This window comes from Rhineura floridana, chromosome 3 (assembly GCF_030035675.1).
Source record: "Rhineura floridana isolate rRhiFlo1 chromosome 3, rRhiFlo1.hap2, whole genome shotgun sequence".
NCBI lineage: Eukaryota > Metazoa > Chordata > Lepidosauria > Squamata > Rhineuridae > Rhineura > Rhineura floridana.
The window spans coordinates 109,357,710-109,377,876 of NC_084482.1; the positions used below are offsets into that span (position 1 = coordinate 109,357,710).

General features: G+C 41.3%; 1 protein-coding gene across 3 annotated transcripts in view; it reads right to left on the reverse strand.

The window, feature by feature from the left end:
* Positions 1–20,167, reverse strand: part of ADAMTS2 (ADAM metallopeptidase with thrombospondin type 1 motif 2) — a 460,134-nt gene that overhangs the window by 110,081 nt on the left and 329,886 nt on the right. For all 3 annotated transcript variants that reach the window (XM_061617298.1, XM_061617297.1, XM_061617299.1), the window contains one exon: positions 17,461–17,544. In XM_061617298.1, coding sequence (XP_061473282.1) covers positions 17,461–17,544 — 84 coding nt within the window. The remainder of the gene's footprint in view (positions 1–17,460; positions 17,545–20,167) is intronic.

A 20,167-nucleotide genomic window follows, 5' to 3' on the forward strand; every position in this document is an offset into this window, starting at 1 on the left:
AAGAAGAATGGAACTGGCTCTATTATTGGCAAAAACGAAGAAGGAATCAGCGTGTTTTAGGCTGCAATCCTATACACTCTTACCTGGTAGTACGTTCCACTGAACTCAATAGAATTTATTTCTGAGTATACATGCTTAAGACTGTGCTGCTACAAATTGTTGATATTCATCTTTTTGGAATTATCCCCTTGAACATGAATTGAATTGACCCACTGCATATGCATTCTTTCTCTCTTTCCCACCAAAATAAAGACACTTAAACAAATGGTTGTAACACTTCACTTGTATTTTAACTCTGAGCTACCAATTTCATTTAGTTCAAAGAATTTCAGTTTTAATCCAAGACTCGACAAATTTCTTTGGACATTGTAGAAGGTGAAAAATCATCTATTGGAACAGTAAGCTGAACAGGAAGCATTCAGAACTAGCCCATTTTATCTGAAAGTTCTAGCCTGTCATTTTAAACATACTTTATAAGAATTGTCAGTGTTTTTGTAGAGACTAAGCAGCTATCCAGATTAAATTGTCTGTGGGGCATTAGGGCTCACCAGGATGTGAGCGAAATCAGGCCAGGGAGTTAGGTTTTGGGCCAGGCCAAACAAAAACTAGGATAAAAAAGGAGCACAGTAAGCAATGCCAACCAGGAACACTAAATGAGCTTCCGTCAGCCAACTAACAATAGCTTCCATTGTCATTTTGCAGGATCTGCTACCAGGTTAGGACCAATGAGGCAGACAAACAAGCCTTAGCTTTCATTTCCAATCTGCAGGGCACCCCCAAGGAGTGATTCCAGACAGAGGGGGCACACTAATTCTCCAGTGCAATTTATTATTATAATTTATGAACTACTGTAGAGCCAAAATGTATGCACAATTAAGCAAGTCTTCCCAATAGGCTATTTAGTTTTCTCCCACACACACACCCTGGGCTAACCATTTATGGTCTGGGAACACTGGAGTTCTATTCTTTTATCAATCTTTTACAAGGAAAGATCTCAGTGGCTGAACCCAGGTAATGGAATGTCTTGTCCCATGAAGTGTGATTGGCTCCATCCTTGACATAGCCATGCAGCCTATCATATAGTTATGCCTACAATATGAGCAGTAGCTTAGCAACAGCCCACCGGAATAAGGCAGAGATCTGACTCCACACTGTCTGAAACAGAATCACTTAACTTTTCAAATGATAAGATGTTAACAAAATATTTAAAAGCAAGCAGCAGAAAATGCAGCAACAAAAATGGTAGGACAAACAAAGGCAAGAGACCATAGGCTAACATTACTGGGACCTCCCTTCACCGCAGGAACTGAAATGATAATAGAAGTCAGCACCAGGCAAGTACCCCAGAGGACAGCATATCACAAGCAATTGCAATTGCCAAGGTGACCCTATCTCCAGTTTCCATCCATCATATCTCTGAAGCAGTGGTAGCACCTAGTGTAGGACCTCTGAAGCCATTGCAGAGAGCAGGCAGTAGTCTTCATAAATCAATCAGCCTGATTTTTTATTTTTTGGGGGGAGGGGGTCATTTGTATGTCACAAACTTTCCTTCAGTTTTGATTACTCTTTTGACATCTCCAAAAGAGTGGGACTTGAGGCATGTGGCGTAGATGCCTGCTGCTGGCAAGATCAGCCATTTCCTGTGTAAGGACAAGTAACAATTGCGTAGAAAAGCCATAGAGGAGAAGAGGAGGGGAGAGAAAGAGAGCTGCATGACAACAAGTTAGCAAAATCATGCAAACACAGCAGTTACTTTACAGGGAAGGATGACACTGCAACTGTACAATCACAACTTAGATGACAAAAAAAGTTAACAGCTCATACAGTATCAAAAGAAAATAAACGCAGATGGGAGAGAATGGACCATGAAGGATCCCAGCCCTAACATTTGCTTCCTAACTAATATGCATCATATTCCCAGAAGAACATGCTTTGCTATAACTTATGAAAACGTACTGTTTGTGGAATGTGAAAAAATGAATGACTAATTGTAACATCCAGTGTCTTCCAGGATTCTTAAGAAATACAAATGTGAATGCTAGCCTTCTAATAACAAAACAAATGTTACCTAGGCAACAATGTTATGATAACAAGAATAAAAACCATTATTTTCATGTCAACACCATGCTCTAAATCTCTATCGTTCTTGGATTCTCCTCATGAAGTCAGAAAGAGAGCATGTGGGGGGGGACACAAGGAGAAATGGACATACTTGGCCATAACGACGTAGCTGCCATTTTCAAAGGAAAATTGTATGGAGTATGTGAGATAGAAATTCACTAACAAGCAAAAACCCTTGCGGTTTAAGAATGTACCTATAGCCAACAAATATTTCTATCAAACTTTTAAAAGCAGGGAAATTGGGCAGCTATAGTGAATGCACCAGGGGAGCAGGATACCTGACCTCCTTTCTGAGATATTGTACTGCCCTACAAATTTGTCAAAATGGAAACACCATTTGGGTTGGTCTTTCACAGTCCAATCCACTTCCTGTGTAGCTTGGAAGAATTTGGTAAGGATGAGCGTATGGTGAGAGGTGGCAACAACTGCCATCTCCAAAGATGGAGAATTACATTTTTGTATGTTTGTTGGTGTTCTTCTTACTTTACTTCTTCTGTGTTACCACTGTTTCTACACAGAATCTAACCTAGAAAATTATATTTCTCTCATTGTTCATCCTAGAAATCTGTGTCAAATTTATTTTTATTAATTTCAAAGACTTTTTATTGGTCAATGTCATATGATGGTAAAGGCAGCCTTTTGTGTTTCAAACTGGAGGTTATGCTCTATTTCTATTTGGGGCGCATTAACAGTTGAATCTGAAACTGCAGTTTGATGTAAAATCAGACTGATTACAATATGTTGCTCCTTCAGCAATGACTCTAGCTGTTGGAAAAAACAAACTTGGTCTGCCCAAGATGCATGTTTTCAGCCTGCTATGCTTAAACCACTCCACTTAAGGAAAGGTGGACATGATCAAGAATTTTGCTAGAATATATTTCACCTCCCACTGTTTTATCTTGTGCAAAATGAGACACTCCTCATGTCCATTGGAAACTATGCTGCAGAACAGTCAGTGTCATTATTCCACAATTGTTTTTGGAGCTTTTGTTTGTGTGTTGCAAAGTGTTGCTCTACTTCACATATTCATAGAAGCAAAAGAAAATGATTTACCATAGGAAACTTCACTAAAATTGCAAATCAAACATATTTCAAGTGATTATCTGAACTATATCAACTGTTTTAATTTAACAACTGGATATTGTTGCCTCCTCCCTGCTAAAACAAGATCAGCACAGCACATGTCTTGTTTCTGTTATTTGGCCTGATTGCAGGAGTTGCCACCACTCACGGTGTGCCCAGAGGCACATGTTACCAATTTTTTCCAAGCTACACAGGAAGTGGATTGGATTGTGAAAGACCAACCCAAATGGTGTTTGGGAGATCAGGTCTCCTGCTCCCCTGGTGCAACAACTATATCTGCCCAATTTCCCTGTTTCTTAAAGTTTGATAGAAATATCCGTGGGCTATAGGTACATTTTTAAACCGCAAGGTTTTTTGCCTGTTAGTGAATTTCTCTGCGCTTTAATCTGGGATGTAAGAAATGAGATCCTGTGCCAGTTTGCTGAGAATAGATTGATTATTTGCATACTTATTGACTTCAGTGAGATTTACTCCCCTGCAATCATGCTTAGGATAGGTGAAACTGACCACAGGGGATGGGGGGGAGCAGGCAGGAGTGGGAGACAGAGGGTAGGTGTTATCATTTGCATGTTTATTGAGTTCAATGGGATTTACTCCTGTGCAATCATGCTTACGATAGGTAAAGCTGACCATGGGGAGGGAGGCCTGGAGTGGGCAGGGGAGGAGGAAGAAGGAAGAGGGGAGGAAGAGGAGAGGAGGAAGGGAGAGGAGAGGGGAATGAAGGGAAAGGCAGGTCTGATCATTTGCATGCTTATTGAGTTCAGTGCGATTTACTCCTGTGCAATCATGCTTAGGATAGGTGAAACTGACCTGGGGAGGGGCAGGGAGGGGAGAAGGCAGGCAGGCAGGGGACAGGGAGGGAGGAAGGGGGAGGAGATTGGATGGGTGGGCACTAGGCAGAGGGAATGCCCCTTTCCTTTCCAAAAGGAAAACATTGTGAACAGTATCATTCTTTTTCAGGGTTTTCCCCACCCTTTTATTCTACAGCAGGCTCATGTAGCATCCCACCCAAATTTAAACCAAAGCTGTCCCTGGCCACATCCACACCAGATCTTTATGTCACTTTAGACAGTCATGGCTTCTCCCAAAGAATCCTGGGAAGTGTAGTGGTGAAGGGTGCTGAGAGTTGCTAGGAGATGCCCTCTTCCCCTCACAGAGCTTCAATCAGAGCAGCTGACTGTTAAACCACTCTGGCCACTGGAGCTCTGTCAGGGGAATAGGAGTCTCTTCTTAGCACCCTTCACAAACAACACTTCCCAGGATTCTTTGGGGGAAGTCATGACTGTCTAAAGTGAAATAAAGGTCTAGTGTGGGTGTGGCCCCCTGATTAGCCTAGCCAAGGAGCTATGAGCCTGGCTTTTAAAACACTGACAGTTGGTTCTTACTGAGCATGCCTGGCCTTATCATTGAGTTCAATGCTAAATTTCTTAAATTAATTAAATAAATAAATCATCCAGGCATTTCTTAAACTTTTGGACTGCAGAAGATGAAGGTCAGTACAGGTCAGGATTACAGGTACTCTGTGAACATGGCTGATTTTTAATTAATTTCAACAAATTATGAGAACTCTGACAGAAAAAAGTCCAAAAAGGGTCTGGTTTTTCTCTCTTACACTTTGAACTCTCAATTCTCTCTGACTGTCTTGTGTATCACTAAGAAAATTTAGAGGGTTGTTAAGTAAGAGTTTCTGAGTACAGGACTGTAGGTTTTGTAAGGTTTTGTTTTGAAATGAGCTTATGGAAAGCATCAGAATGGCAAGGGGGTATTTTCGATTTAACATTGAGGAATGCAAAAAAATATCCATGCTGACTAGAGTATACAGCCGCTCTCGTGGCTGTATAATCTCACACAGAGCTGGGCAGACTTAACAGAGTAAATACAAAAAGAAGGACATCAGCCAAACTGATCTGATAGATCCTGGTGAACATAGATGGCACTACAATGAAAGCCTTGACAACAAAAGAGAAATTAGTTAAATGACATCACTGAATTAAGACTAAGGCTGCAATCCTATACCCACTTGCCTGACAGGAAGCCCCATTGAACTCAGTGGGACTTAATTCCAAGTAAATATGCATAGGATTCAAACTACATTCCTATGCACACTTATTGAACTCAGTGGGTCTTACTTCTGAGTAGTCATGCATAGGATTGTGCTGGAAGAAAGAGATACTGAGTGATACTGTAAGAGAGCTCAATACTTGTGGTCTAAATCCAAATGAGAGCATGCTACTTTCAATTTTATCTTCTTTGGAACCAGTGATAAATTTGACATGCAAACAGGAAATGTTTATGGTACAGATAACTCCTGCATGTAAGTACAAGATCTAAACCTTTAACAGGAAAAGAAATGTACCAGGGAAATATTGTTTGACAAAGACTGTGCCTCATGAAATTACAACAAATTAACAAAAAGTTGATATATAGAGAGATAAATTGCTTATGTTGATTTGATGTTTGAAATAATATGGTTTTATTCTTTCTAATGAAGAATGATGATACATTCATTGTAACTACAATTATTAGTGATTAGAAGACATAATAGAAAGCTGCCTTACACCAGGCTGGAATATTTGTCCACCTAATCCAATATCTCCTACTCTGAATTGATAGTGGCTCTAAGGCACAGGACTTTAACACCATCTGTTACCTGATTTTTTTAACTGAAGTATCTAGGGATGGGGACTGAACCTGGAATCTTCTGCATGGAAAACATGGAGCTACACTCCCTTCCCCACCAGTCTAGCTTCTAGCTCTGTGTAAAATGTAGTTTCTATCAGGCTCACTTAATTGACTAATTGAGATGGCAAGGTAAATAGCGAGTATTCAATTCTGCATTGTGATGTGATACTCCCTTTGTATCTCTATCAGCGAAAATCTTCTTTTGTTAATCTAGCAAAGCTATAAAGCAGGCTATGGGAGACATATTGATTTCAATACAGTTTCTGGCAATGGATGTATACACATTATCTACTTCTTGTTTAATATTTGTTTAAAATAAGCAAGTTTCAGATGTTTACATGGATGTAGAGAAAAGGGGCCAGCTGGTTCACATAAAACATAGCATACGCTAGAAAAAATAATAAGGGCCATGAACTGGAAAAAGTTGAACATTGCAGAAAATCTGTTACTGGCATCCCCTAATTCACTGACTTATCACACACCTTTCATAGTTGCAGGCTTGCCATCAGAAAGGCAAGAGTAAAATTTCAAATATAAGGTGTCCACTAACATGGACATTGGACAAACACACATGTGCAGGATCATCACTGGCACTGTAGGGATTCTTCTACTAACACAAGGAGTTCAAGATCAGGTCAATAAACTACGAAGAATGCACCTCCTGTATATCTGCTCCCAACTATTTATCAGAAGACATCCAAATAAGAGGGATGGGTTTAAATATCCCTTGAAACAGAAAGTTATCAATGGTTCTTAAGTGGACAAGAGAACACATTGCCTTGCTGAGTGTGACCCAAAACATTCTAGGACACTAGGGCATGAACAGCAGAGTCTCTAGGATTATTCTACGACCCTGTGCTGTTCTTTCTCTAAAAAGCATCTGGAACCAATTACTGCCAGGAAAAGGATTCCAGATACAGTGGAAAACATTGTTCTGAGTCACTAGCACCAGTTTGATGTTCCTGAAGAAACATTAGTTCAAAAATGTAATGATCTATAAAATCTTGATAGATTGCTACATCCCATCATACTGGAGAAATAAATGCAAGCATGAGCATTTTCCTTCTTCCTGGCTCTAGGGATTCTTAAATCATTAGAAACTCTTGTTATGGCAAGTGCATTGTAATCACTAAAGGGATAAAAGGGTCTGGGAGGTGTAGCAACTCAGGCAGCTGGATGCTGGGGATCATCTATGGAAAGACTCACTCAAACACCTTTAGAAAAGAGGTAGCTGGCTAATACCAGGTTAGACCACCCCCATGCTAGTTAGCTGGCAGCAGCTCTTCAAGGTCTCAGGCCTTTTCCCTCCTATGACCTAATCCTTTTAAGTGAACACCATATGATCTTAATGGCCCTGTGGAGGGTCATCACCTCCAGTACAAAACATGATGAAGAAGGCAAGACCTGTAACTCCCTGCTGAGACAGGCTTATCTTCCCAACTCATTGAAATCGTCTGGGAGAATGGTGAAATCCATTCTGTTTAGAAGAGCCTTTTCTCTTCCAGGGTTGGGTTGACCAACGCTGAGAGGTTAATACTTCCTTTTATGATTCCCTGCTATTTATTGCTTTTAATGTTTCTAAATCAAATTTTACTGTATTGTTGTTGTGCAAGCTGTTTGGGGGAGTTCTGATGAGAAGCATCCTAAAATAGTAAAAATAAATGGTGCATTTAAAAATTGAGATATTTCTTCTAATTTAAGAGTTTTATTGAACTGGGCTTTTGGAAAATGGGGGCTGACAGGTGGGACCCACAGCAATGTTGTAGTGTGATTCAGGATTCCAGCTAGCCAATAACACTCCCTCCTAGCATACTCCATTCCATTCCTCCTCACCCAGTTTTTTGTCCCCTCCCACAATAATTAGTTAACATTTTGTGGCCATTGAGCATGGTCAGTCTTCATTGAACTGCTTCTGAAGTCTCCTCCTTCCCTTTAGCATTTTTCCCCTAATTTTGTTTGTCCTTCTACAAACACCGGAATTTGTCTGAGCTTGTCTTGTGTATGGATGGTGCTGTTTTGGCTACACAAGAATCCAAACTCAAATAATAACTTTGCTATTAGTATACAGGATTAGTCAGTGCTGGCAGTAATGCCTGGCTAGTTCCAGAAAGCAATTCAAGTACTTTAGATGTCTTTGTTTTGGCTTGAAAGGGGGACTTTTAAAATACATCCATTAGGTGGTGCTCCAGCTGTAACTTCTGGCAATTCTATGCCATCCTTGAGAATACAGGGAAGCTTCCTACAGATGAAATACTCATCTTGTTAGATTTAAAAATGGGCATTGTTAGTATTATTCATAGTCAAATTTAAGAGTAATGTAGCATCCAAGTTTGAAACAATCTAAAATGTGTTCATTTGCCATCCAAAATGACTGCAGGCTGTACTCCTTTTCCAAATATTTTCCTCCAAATTGTTTACTTAGATTATTTCCCTCTGTCATATGAACTAGGCAAGTTATTATGAAAAGAAAAGAAAAACAAAGCTTCTGGAAACCATGGTAATAGAACTAACAACAGCAAACTCAGTGAGAAAACAGACATTTTGTATTTAAAGAATTGTGAGCATTATTTCAGGGTGATGGCTTATTAGATTTCCCTTCTAACATCACTATATAAATATATAACTCAAGCAGAAATGTTATATCCAGAATAAAATATTAGCCAATGCAGCATTTGACAAGTAATGTAATTTGGGGTGGGAGAAAGAAACCATGGCATGCTGTCAATCTCATAAAAATGGAAGTAATTTATCATTTAGAATTGGGGCAAAGAGATGGGAGAGGAAGTGTATAGTATGTAGCAATAAGGACAACATTATGCTTCCACTCTACAGGGTGCACTGAATTCCAGTTCTGCTCCTGAGTGCAATACACCATGCTTTGAAATCTGGCTTTAGAATGATAATCTCTCTCCACCTTTGTGCTTATGGGAGTAATGACTAGCCGCAGTATTCTTTCCAAAAGGAGACAACATTCCATCTTTCACTTCAGACTGGAAATGGATTTAGAGAGTGGCTGGAAGATGGGTAGGAAGAAACACGTGGAGAAGGATTCCACTGGAGATCTGGTGAAGATACCAAGTGGTATGAATGACAGGGAACAGGCAGGCACATGTTGAGAGCTGGCTGAGAAACACGAGGCAATCTTGAGAAAGCAAAAGGAAAACATAAAACTGAAGGAAGATGTGCTGAGCAATGTACCCAACAGCCTCTGTTGACTGTCTGGAGCTTAAATCTGAACACTAGTTCTACTATACCCAGAGTTCCTTACACCAAGAACTGGAGGAAGGTGTGTGTGTGTGTGGGGGGGGTGACATTAGATCACAGCAAAATGCTGCATTCTAGTTTGTCTAGCTTCGCTATTTTGTTCCTATCCAAGATCCATCACAACACATTTTGTTGGAAGCAGTTAACTTTTTAAAAAAGACAACTACTCAAAGTTGCATTAAAAATAACTTTATGAAAACTTACAGCTGCTTTCCTTGGAACTGCACTGCATTCTAAAGGAGAAAATTGTCTCTCAATATTTGGTTTGTCTCTGGGTAATGTACATCTTGTGATGAACACTGTGGCTTATCAAAGGCATTTTTTGTTAAAGCTCACAGGATTCAGTTAAGCATATGTAAGGGATTAATGGAAAAGGAAACCAAGCTCTTGCCATGATCTCCAACCTGAAGGCATCACTAATACTGCCATTCTAAGCTGAAGCCAATCGGACTATGCCAGAAGTTAATGGCAGAGAAGGGATGGCCAACTCTATAATCATTTTAACATTGTCAGAGGGACCAGCAGTGTATTTTGCCATACAAACTAAATTGTTCGCATTTTATTCTGGAGTTGTATAAATCCTTCAAGAATGGGAAAAAGGTGACCACCCAACTTTTGGGATATTTGCAGACTAATATCTTGTCTAGACAGTTTGGAGCAAGATGAAATTAGTTCATATTTATATAGCATTTGCATGGCACATCATTGCAAAGATGTATTATCACCACCTGTGGCTTAATTTTTTAAAAAAACCACTATTTCATATTTTATTGTATCACACTATCTATATGGCTGTTATGTATAAATTGGCTTTGTGTAACCAATTTGTACAACCAGTTTCAACCAGTTTAATTTCAGTTTTAACTCACTACATACTTTCAAAATGCCATTATAGAGAACTTTGAGGAGCATCTTTTAGCACTATCCTTGTTAGGCCAATTTTGTTATTAACTGAAATTTCAAAGAATTTTAAACTACATTTTTAACTACAAGTTTGAATTTACTTATGCATGTATTTTACTATAATAGTCAAAACTAATACTGAAGAAAATGGTTTAAGTGATCTCCCAGCCATTGAGAAACTAGTTGCTATGCAACATACAATATTGTCCATGTTATCCTCAACAACACAGGGCATATTGTATAAAACAGAACAATCTTTTTCATTAAAAACTCAGAATAAGGTTTTGTTCAAAAACTTACTTTGACTCTGGAAGAAAAGTAGCATGTTCTTCATAGCTATTCTGTCAACTCCTGATCATAGATGTGCCTACTGCTGCTTGCTTATTAATTATTGATAATCAGTTATCATTATCTGTGAGATAATTGTTATTTTATTCATATTCTGTTTTCCTTTTCCTGAGCTGAAGGAGATTCAGGTCAACCTTTGTGGAATCAAAGCTGATTAGGGATGCTATAATACTGTGGCATGTGCAATTTGGGAAATAATAATGTGGGTTATAGCCAATGCTAGTCCTACTCAGAGTAGACCCATTGAAGTTAATGAATATAACTAACTTGTTCACTCATTTCAGTAGGTCTATTCTGAGTACAACTTAGTTGGATAGAACCCTATAGATTTGCCAGCATAGACAAAAGTATGGAAATACAGACGCGCTAATCCCCTGGGTGAGTTTCTGCCCCCCTCCCCAGCTATATTCTTTAGTAGAACTACTCACTACATGAATCTTGCCCATTATGTTGTAAGTTTCTACACATGTACAGGTAATCTCCCTCCAGTGACCTGGATGGTGGGACAGGAGCCTCTGTATGTGATGGATATCCTCTTGGTGAATTTGACTAAACAATATGGCTGGAAGGGTGACCTCACCGCTGGGATCAACTTCTGCATGAGACCTGCATCATCTAGACCACTGTTCTTCAACCCTGGGTCCCTAGATGTTGTTGGACTACAACTCCCATCATCCCCAGATAACATGATCAATAGTCAGGGATGATGGGAGTTGTAGTTTATCAACATCTGAGGACCCAAGGTGGAAGAACATTGATCTAGACCAGTTCTCAGTTTCCTTTGGAGGAAAGAACTCTGGAGACATATGTTGTGTTTGTAAAATATTTGTTTATTTACAAATACACACCTCAGAGCACATCAGCATGCAGAGGCTGTGCTAATCTCAGTCCAGGTCCCAGCAGAAACCAGTTCTGAGAATTTGTAGTTGCTTTTCTCAATTCTCCATTTTCTGTATCATTCACAACCAAAACCAAACACATTCTTCCAGTCTTCCTTACATCACTGAGTCTGGTTATGTTGAACTGCCTCCCAGGACACCTGGGTGATACTGACTCTCTTGTTTTCTTCACATCCCTCCTCAAGACTCACCTTTTCCGTGAAGCCTCTGGCACAACCTGCTAGTGCTATGTCCTACTGGAACTAAGCACATGAAACTGAATTAATTGCCGGCTACTTCCCTGTCTAACTTCCGCCTCCTCTCTGTTGTTTCCCTTGTGTTGAATTTTAGATTGTAAACTCCTCAGGTCAGGGACCTACTCTCTTGTATGTAAAGCTTCATGCTCACTGATGCATTGATGGTGCTATGTGATGATGAATAATTCCGTTACTGCAACATCAAGGAATGATGTGTGTGCCATAAGAAATCAGTCACATTCTTAGCACTATATATGACCTCAAACCCAATCCTTTTCAATGGTCATTCACATAATCAGGTGTGAGTCACCAAGTGAATGAGAGATGCATCTGGATATTGTTATTTACTTGGAGCAGGGGCTGGGCACCTTTTTGACTCCATGGGCCAGATCCTTCTCAGGATTGGCCTCAGGGGCCAAATTTGACAGGTAGATGGGGTCGTTCACCTGTCAATCACATGACATCATGAGCTTAGTGTTACCTGTGAATACAGCCACAATATTTATAATATGACAAAACAGACAGAGTTACTAGGGCACAAGTATGTTTTCCCCGAGTTTCTTCTATAGCTGAATCGCCTGGCTTGGAACAGGCAGATGTTGTCCTTCAGAGCCAGATGTTAGAACCCTCCTAGGCCAGGCCCGGCTCATTGGGCTACTGCTGCTATCTCTTATAGCGCCTGGCTCTGGAGGCAGATGCAGGAGATACTGCGGGGCAGATGTGTCACAAGCCTACCTCCAATCCTCAGATGTCCCAACTGTCCCAACTCACCCTCTATAAAATTATACATTGACATTTTGGCTTAGCAGGATGGAAGAAAAAGGGCTATGATGTTTTGACATATTAAAAAAATACGAAGAAAAAGAGTCTATGAAAGCCACAGTAGTCTTAACATGTCCAGCCCTCTCCTTTAATAAAATAGTAACTTGCCCAACATATTTCAGTGGAAATCTCCCTGATAGGCATAAGAGTGCAATCTGTTGACTCAGTCTAGTTAGGCAATATCTCTCTACAATGAGTGCTGCCCTCTTTTTTTGTCTTTCAGTCTTTACAGTGCCTCAAGATTCCTTCTTGTGTTTGATTAAATATAATTACTTTGCTAACATGAGGCTTAATAACATGCTACCAAACTCATTCATAAAAACAGGGTAGTGTGAGCCACAAGCATGAGCCACATCAACCATGGTATCCTTCTGGAGAGACTGGCTGAGCTGGGAGTGGGAGGGACTGCATTGCGGTGGTTCCACTCCTACTTGGCAGGTCGCCTCCAGAAGGTGGTGCTTGGGGAACATTGCTCGGCACCCTGGACTCTCCACTATGGGGTTCCGCAGGGGTTAGTTTGTTGGCGTGTGTGCATTGTTTCGTGAAACAGCATACATTACGTTGGAGTTAAGTTGAGCAAGAAACTTCTTCAGAGCATTAGAGCATGTTAAGAGTCTTTATTAAGACATTAAGGCTTTTCAGCAGTTTCCCCCCCCCCTCTAGCTCTACAGCACATTTCTCTCCGAAAGCAAAATTAAGACAGCCTCTCAGGTCAGAGGCATGATGCAGAAGGACACAACTCACAGACTCTGTTAGAACTTTCCCAGTCTATATCTTGATGGTTACCATAACAACGGCCTTCACTGTCCGTTCCCAGACTGGGCAAAGACATAACTCCTCTTAACTTTCAAAACTTTCAGACTTGATGGAAAACTACTAGGCCTCATGCCAACAAGCCCCCCTTTTTCTCATCATGTCTGTCAATTACAAAGAAATCTCAACAATACATAGTCATACAGTAATACATTTCTACAATACCTCTTGCAATACATTTCAGTACATTGCATCATACATTTTCAGTCAGTACAGTTCAAAATTACATCTCAGTACAGTTCAAAATTTTATTCACTCAAACTTTGGTTGAACACATGTCAAATAAAGTGTCTCAGCATCCATATCTACAACTTTATTCATTCCAGGACTTGTTATTAATCACATGGTAAATCTTTCAGGCGGTTTGCCTAAATTTGCTCTTGTAGAGCGTCTTAAAGCTGGAACTTCTGCCCTCTCAGCTCCTCCATCTGAGCTGCTTGTACTTGGTACAGCCTGATCAGCCAATTCCATTTCCTCAGCCTTGCGTTTCTTATTTCTACTGCGTTTCCCACAAATGAGCTCATTCAAAGCATCTCTGAGAGGAATTTGTGTACCTTCCACTTTAATGTCAAGATTTGGCTTAAATGTCTGTGATTGTGTTCATGTTTGTGTGTCATCTGTTCCTGTAAGAATGACTGTCTGCCTTTGATCCCAAGGCTTTTCTGAGACTTTAATGCTTCTGCTCAGAATTAACTGCTGTGTTTCTGGACACCAAACTCTGAAATATGCATTCTGAAATCCCAAAACAAAACCTTGCTGTGCTCTGGGCGCAAGCTTGCCCCTCCTTTTTCCCTGTGGAATGTGGATCCAGCACCTTGCCCCAAATTTTTGAATGTGTTCTATTTTAGGCTTTCTGCCAGTAAGTTTCTCATAAGGAGACATTCCAAGTGCACTGTGTAACACCCTGTTGTGAATATAATTCGCATAAAGAATTGCTTCTGCCCAGAAAGAATTCCGTAAACTGCAATCCATCAGCATGGCTCTCATTGCTTCCTGCAGCACCCTGTTTTTGTTCTCTGCAACCCCGGTGGAAGGTTTAAGTGCTATTTTCTTACTTGCCAGCACTTCATGCAATGCTTTACCCATGAATTCTTCTCCCTGGCCTGAGTGTATAGCCCCCACCGTGACGCCGTGTTGAGTTTCAATTCTCTTAATGAACAGTTTCAGCTTCTGCTCAGCTTCACTTTTATGCTTTAACAGAAAAACATGACAAAATCTTGAAAAATCATCTACCAGTACCATGAAGAATTTCGCACCTCCTCGTGAAGCATTTATTGGCCCTGATAAATCAACATGAACTAGCTGGTAGGGAGCTGTTGTGGTTCTCTCAGCCTCCCGGTTTATTGGTGCAATAGTCATTTTAGCTTTATTACATGCATCACAATCCATTAACTGTCCACAATCCTTTAAACGCATGTTTTCACTGTGCAAAGGGGTTTTCTTTATCGTGTCAAGGTTTGCATGCCCCAGCCTTTGATGCCATTCATGGACGCAGCCCTGATGTACCTGTGCCTCAGCATTTAACACAGCACACCCTGCTTGACTGCTCTTTATTACATACTGTGAATCATTAAGGCTTCCCTGCAAACACACTTGATCTCCCCTCATTATATAACATTGGTCTTTGTGGAACAAAATTGAATAATTACAACTCACCAGTTTTCTAACTGATAAAATATTATGAGCCAATTCCAGAACAAACAAACATTCTGACATTATTCCAAGCTTGTCAAACTTCACCAGACCTTTAGCTTCCACAGATTTCCGTGATCCATCTGCCAGGTGCACAAAGTCTTGCACTTTTTCTGAAACGTAAAACAAACTTCTATCTTTAATTAATATATGGCTTGCCCCCTGTCAAGCAGCCAGTCAATAGGTCGTAAATCTTGAGACTTCTGTTTACAAACAAAGTTCACACTTCCCTGCTTCAAGCCTCCGTCCCTGGAGTTGCGCTTGACTGGACATTCCCGCTGTAGATGCCGTCGATCTCCGCAAATAAAACAAGCCTTCAGCCTCTGTTGCTGCTCCTGTTTATTATCCTTCGGCACGGCATTTTTCACCTCTTGCCTCCTGACAGCTTCCATCGACTCGGCTCTTTTCGCCTCCTGTCTCCGCTGCCATTCTTGGGTCAGTTTTTCCTCAATAAACGCAATGTTCAAACCTCCATCAGGCATGGCTTTGAAAGCCATGACCATATTATTCCAAGTCCCATCGAGTGAAGCCAGGATCAGATAGGTTTTCTGAAGTTCAGAGTGTTTGACGCCTCGGTCTGTCAGCTCAGCAAACAGGCGTCTGAATTCCGTGAGATGCTCACACATGTCGCACTCACCCGTGAAGCGCATTTGATAAAGCTTCCATGCCAAACACAATCTAGATCCCGCAGTCTGTTGCACATGAATGCCTTCCAACCGGTCCCACATCTGTTTGGCGTTTGTAACATCCCTCACGTGTAGCAGTTGAGAGTCTGATAGAGCCAGAAGTATAAAAGCTTGAGCTCGCTCATCGTTCCTAGTCCAAGCCGCTGAAAGGGGTGCAGGGGGTGTACCTTCAATAGCTTCCCATAAATCTTCTTTTACTAGCAAAGCCCGCATCCTCGGCTTCCAGCTGCCATAATTCTTTTCATTAAGCCGTTCCATCGGCAAGCCTCCCCCGGACAGGTTTACAGCCATGTTGTTCACCTCCGTCTGGTACAATCAATCAAGCTGCCCTCTCTGGAACGCCGTCTGCCGTTCAGACCAGCAACTTACTCCCGTGTAATGCGCTGTGGATCTGGGCCCATAACCCCTGTTGGCGTGTGTGCGTTGTTGCGTGAAACAGCATACATTACGTTGGAGTTAAGTTGAGCAAGAAACTTCTTCAGAGCATTAGAGCATGTTAAGAGTCTTTATTAAGACATTAAGGCTTTTCAGCAGTTTCCCCCCCCCTCTAGCTCTACAGCACATTTCTCTCCGAAACCAAAATTAAGACAGCCTCTCAGGTCAGAGGCATGATGCAGTAGGACACAACTCACAGACTCTGTTAGAACTTTCCCAGTCTATATCTTGATGGTTACCATAACAACGGCCTTCACTGTCCGTTCCCAGACTGGGCAAAGACATAACTCATCTTAACTTTCAAAACTTTCAGACTTGATGGAAAACTACTAGGCCTCATGCCAACATAGTTCTGTCCCCCATGCTGTTCAACATCTACATGAAACCGTTGGGTGCGGTCATCCGGAGCTTTGGAGTGCGTTGCCATCAGTATGCTGATGACACGCAGCTCTATTTCTCCTTTTCATCTTCTTCAGGTGAGGCTGTCAATGTGCTGAACTGGTGCCTGGCTGCGACAATGGATTGGATGAGGGCTAATAAACTGAGGCTCAATCCAGACATGACTGAGATGCTGCTAGTGGGTGGTTCTTCTGACCAGATGGTGGATGTCCAACCTGTCCTGGATGGGGTTGCACTCCCCCTGAAAGAGCAGGTTTGTAGCTTGGGGGTTCTCCTAGAACCATCTCTGTCACTTGAGGCTCAGGTAGCCTCGGTGGCATGGAGTGCCTTCTACCAACTTCAGTTGGTGGCCCAACTACGTCCCTATCTGGACAGGGATAACCTGGCTTCAGTTGTCCATGCTCTGGTAACCTCCAAATTAATTACTGCAATGCACTCTACGTGGGGCTGCCTTTGAAGACGGTTCGGAAACTGTAGCTTGTGCAAAATGCAGCGGCCAGATTGGTAACAGGGACCAGACAGTCTGAACATATAAAACCGATTCTGGCCCGCTTGCATTGGCTGCCTGTATGTTTCCGAGCTCGATTCAAGGTGCTGGTTTTGACCTATAAAGCCTTACACAGCTTGGAACCACAATACCTGCTGGAACGCCTTTCCCTATACGAACCCACCCATACACTACGTTCAAGATCAAAGGCCCTCCTCCGGGTGCCTACTCGAAGGGAAGGTCGGAGGGTGGCAACAAGGGAGAGGGACTTCTCAGTGGTGGCCCCCAAATTATTGAATGATCTCCCTGACGAGGTGCACCTGGTGCCAACACTGTTATCTTTTCGGTGCCAGGTCAAGACTTTCCTCTTCTCCCAGGCATTTTAGCATGTGCTTAAATTGTTTTTAAAATATGTGTTTTAAATTGTATATTTGTTTTAATGTTTTTGATTGCTGTAATTTGCCCAGAGAGCTTCGGCTATGGGGCGGTATACAAGTGCAATAAATAAATAAATAATAAGAGAATTGTAACTCACTGTTTATACAATAAAATTCCGTAGGGTATTTGAACATTATTGAAATTATACTTACTTTCCCATAGCTCAACATGATGATTCTCACCAAGACAACATTAATATGGGCACCTAAGGACTCATCATGATAGATTTCATTAACCTACAAAAGAACATGAAGACATTAATGATTCCATATTGATAGCACAATAATAGTACTGAAATAGACTAATACAGTGTTCCTCAACCTTGAATCCCCAGGTGCTATTGGATTACTATCCCACTATCCCTGACCATTGACTAAGCTAGCTGGGGATGATGGGAGTTGTAGTCCAAGAACATCTGGGGACTCAAGGTTGAAGAACGCTGGCCTAACACTCAAAAGTTCCATAAAAACCTCCTTCATAGCAGCATATTTATGTAGCAGTTGGACTACGATGCTATGTCAAATTAAAACCCGGCAGGGAAAATGCTGACTGTGCCAAACTGAAAAGCTGTTTCACACTACTATCTAACAGCAAAACTTATTGGAAAGGCAAAAAAAAAAAAAGCCTGGCTCATCATGCTTGGGTTATATTTTGTATGTAGATTTTGATCAAGCAGAATACGTTCTTTTGTTAACTATTAAGATAGAAGGAAATATGATAATAATCATTTGCATTATATGAAAAGCGAGGTGCCTACCATTGATGGTTATGGATAGAGGTTCACCTAACTCATAAGAAGTATCAGATATGGACTGTAAAGTGTTGCATACTAAAAGGGCTCTTCAGAATGCCATACAGCTATGTGATGTGTCTCTTGCATGCTCAGAGGTGGGACCTCGTGCATTTATATTGCAGCCACATACAAAAAGTGAAATGCTTCGACATATACAACCCATTGAGCCACGTACGCCCCTCTGCAGCCTGTCCTTCGGCTCTGTAAAACACAGAGACCCACAGACAGACATTTTGTGGCAGAAGAGCCTTTGTAAAGTTGATTAGTGGAAGTAGTAGTAGCGGTGAGCAAGGTGAGACCACACAGAACCTAAAGGCATGTAGTCTAACATTACAATTTATTTCCATTCCATTTAAAAACAACTTCCAAGTGTTTGCAAGTTATCCCAGCACCTTTAGGCTAATTGGGGCACTGAAAGGCTGGAGCAGGCAAATGGGAAGCATACTGCCTTCTTGTTCTTCCTGTGTTGAATAGCTGGACACTTAAACCCTCTGCAGGTGTTCAGCCTGAACATCAAAGGGCAACATGTATATGGGGGCTTTAGGCATACACACCGACCCAGTTCCCATTGTCCCCATGCATGCCACTCCACTGTGACCTTCCTGCATTGAGGGGGAAGGTCCGAAGGGGACTTCTAAATGTGTTGGGGTGAAGGTGCTTAGAAGCCTCCTTTCCACCAGGAACTCTGTGAGGGAAAAGTTCTTTTAAGTGATAGGCTGGAAGCAAGAAGGGGTGTGGCCTGCTATAGAGAGGGAGTTGGCCAGAACCAGCTGCAACTAAGGTGGAGGCCTGTTGTATTACATCACAATAAAAGGTTTGCTGTTGTTAGCATACAACCGTTTCTAGCTTTGATCCTTCGTTCAAGGAGCAACAGCTGGTACCAGGAGTGGGGTCTGGAGTGATTGTGAAATTCAAAAGAGTGAGTAAAAAGGAAAGAATAGCCTGGAGTCCCAGACATGATAGATCTCTCTGCCCGTGCTGCAGTCTAGGGTTTTTGCCCAGAGCCTCTGGAGTTTTGGGATCCTTTCCGGGTGAGCCTCCTTAATCTCTGGACTCTTAGCTTTCATTTTTTTTAAAAAATTAAGTTTCTAGGTGATAGGTTCAAGAGATATACACCAAAATGTCATTTCCCCCCCCCTGCAACTTCTGTTAAATGAGCTCATTGCTGACTGCTCTAACCCTGCCCTTTCAGGTTTGTAGCCAATAAGTGAAGTCAGGGTTATGATTGACAAGGCAGTAGCTAGACCCCACTGCAAGGCCAGAAAACAATTGCTTTTTCCTGCTTAACTGAAAATCTCATAAGCTGAATAAGTATATAACTTTTAGTCTTTTCTCTCTTGTGTGCAGGAGTCAAACAAGTTTAAATTATCCCGGGTTGTTGAAGAGGGCAGTGTTTTGAAAACCTTCCCAATATGAAGCTTTAATCCTATGCTCAATGTCCTGGGAATAAAGCTGCAATGCTAATTCCACATACCTGGAGTAAAAACCCATTGAATTCAATAGGACTTACTTTTGACTGGACATGGTTAGGATTGTGTTGTAAATTAATGGGACTTTTGAGTGAACATAGCAAAGGCTTGTGCTTGTGTTGTAAATCTTTCTCTCCCTGTCCAATCCTATTTTTAAAGCAATCAGGCAGGGCTTACTTAGGTATTGCTGCTTTTATTACGTAGGAAACTAATACTGATGTTTTTTTTAAAAAAAGTTCTGCAATGACCAACTTGTTCTGACAATAAACTGTATATTGGGTGTATGTATTTCTGCATCTCCTGTGTATGTGTGTGTATGGAGTCTTTCCAACAACCCTGTGAGGTGGGGTTGCCGAATGGAAACCAAGGCAGCTCGCAATAAGAAATAAATCCCTTTAAAATCCAATAACCATAAAAACAAGTATAAGCAGTTGCAAAACAGCTTAAAGTGGCATGTTCCTGAATTTTTGGTTGGGTTAGTGAAGTCCCTTAATCACAATATCTTTAAAGCCCATCCAACTCGTATTTAAAGCACCTGACTTTCCCTAAAGAATCCTGGGAAGTGTAGTTTCCCCCTTACAATTATAGTTGCCACCA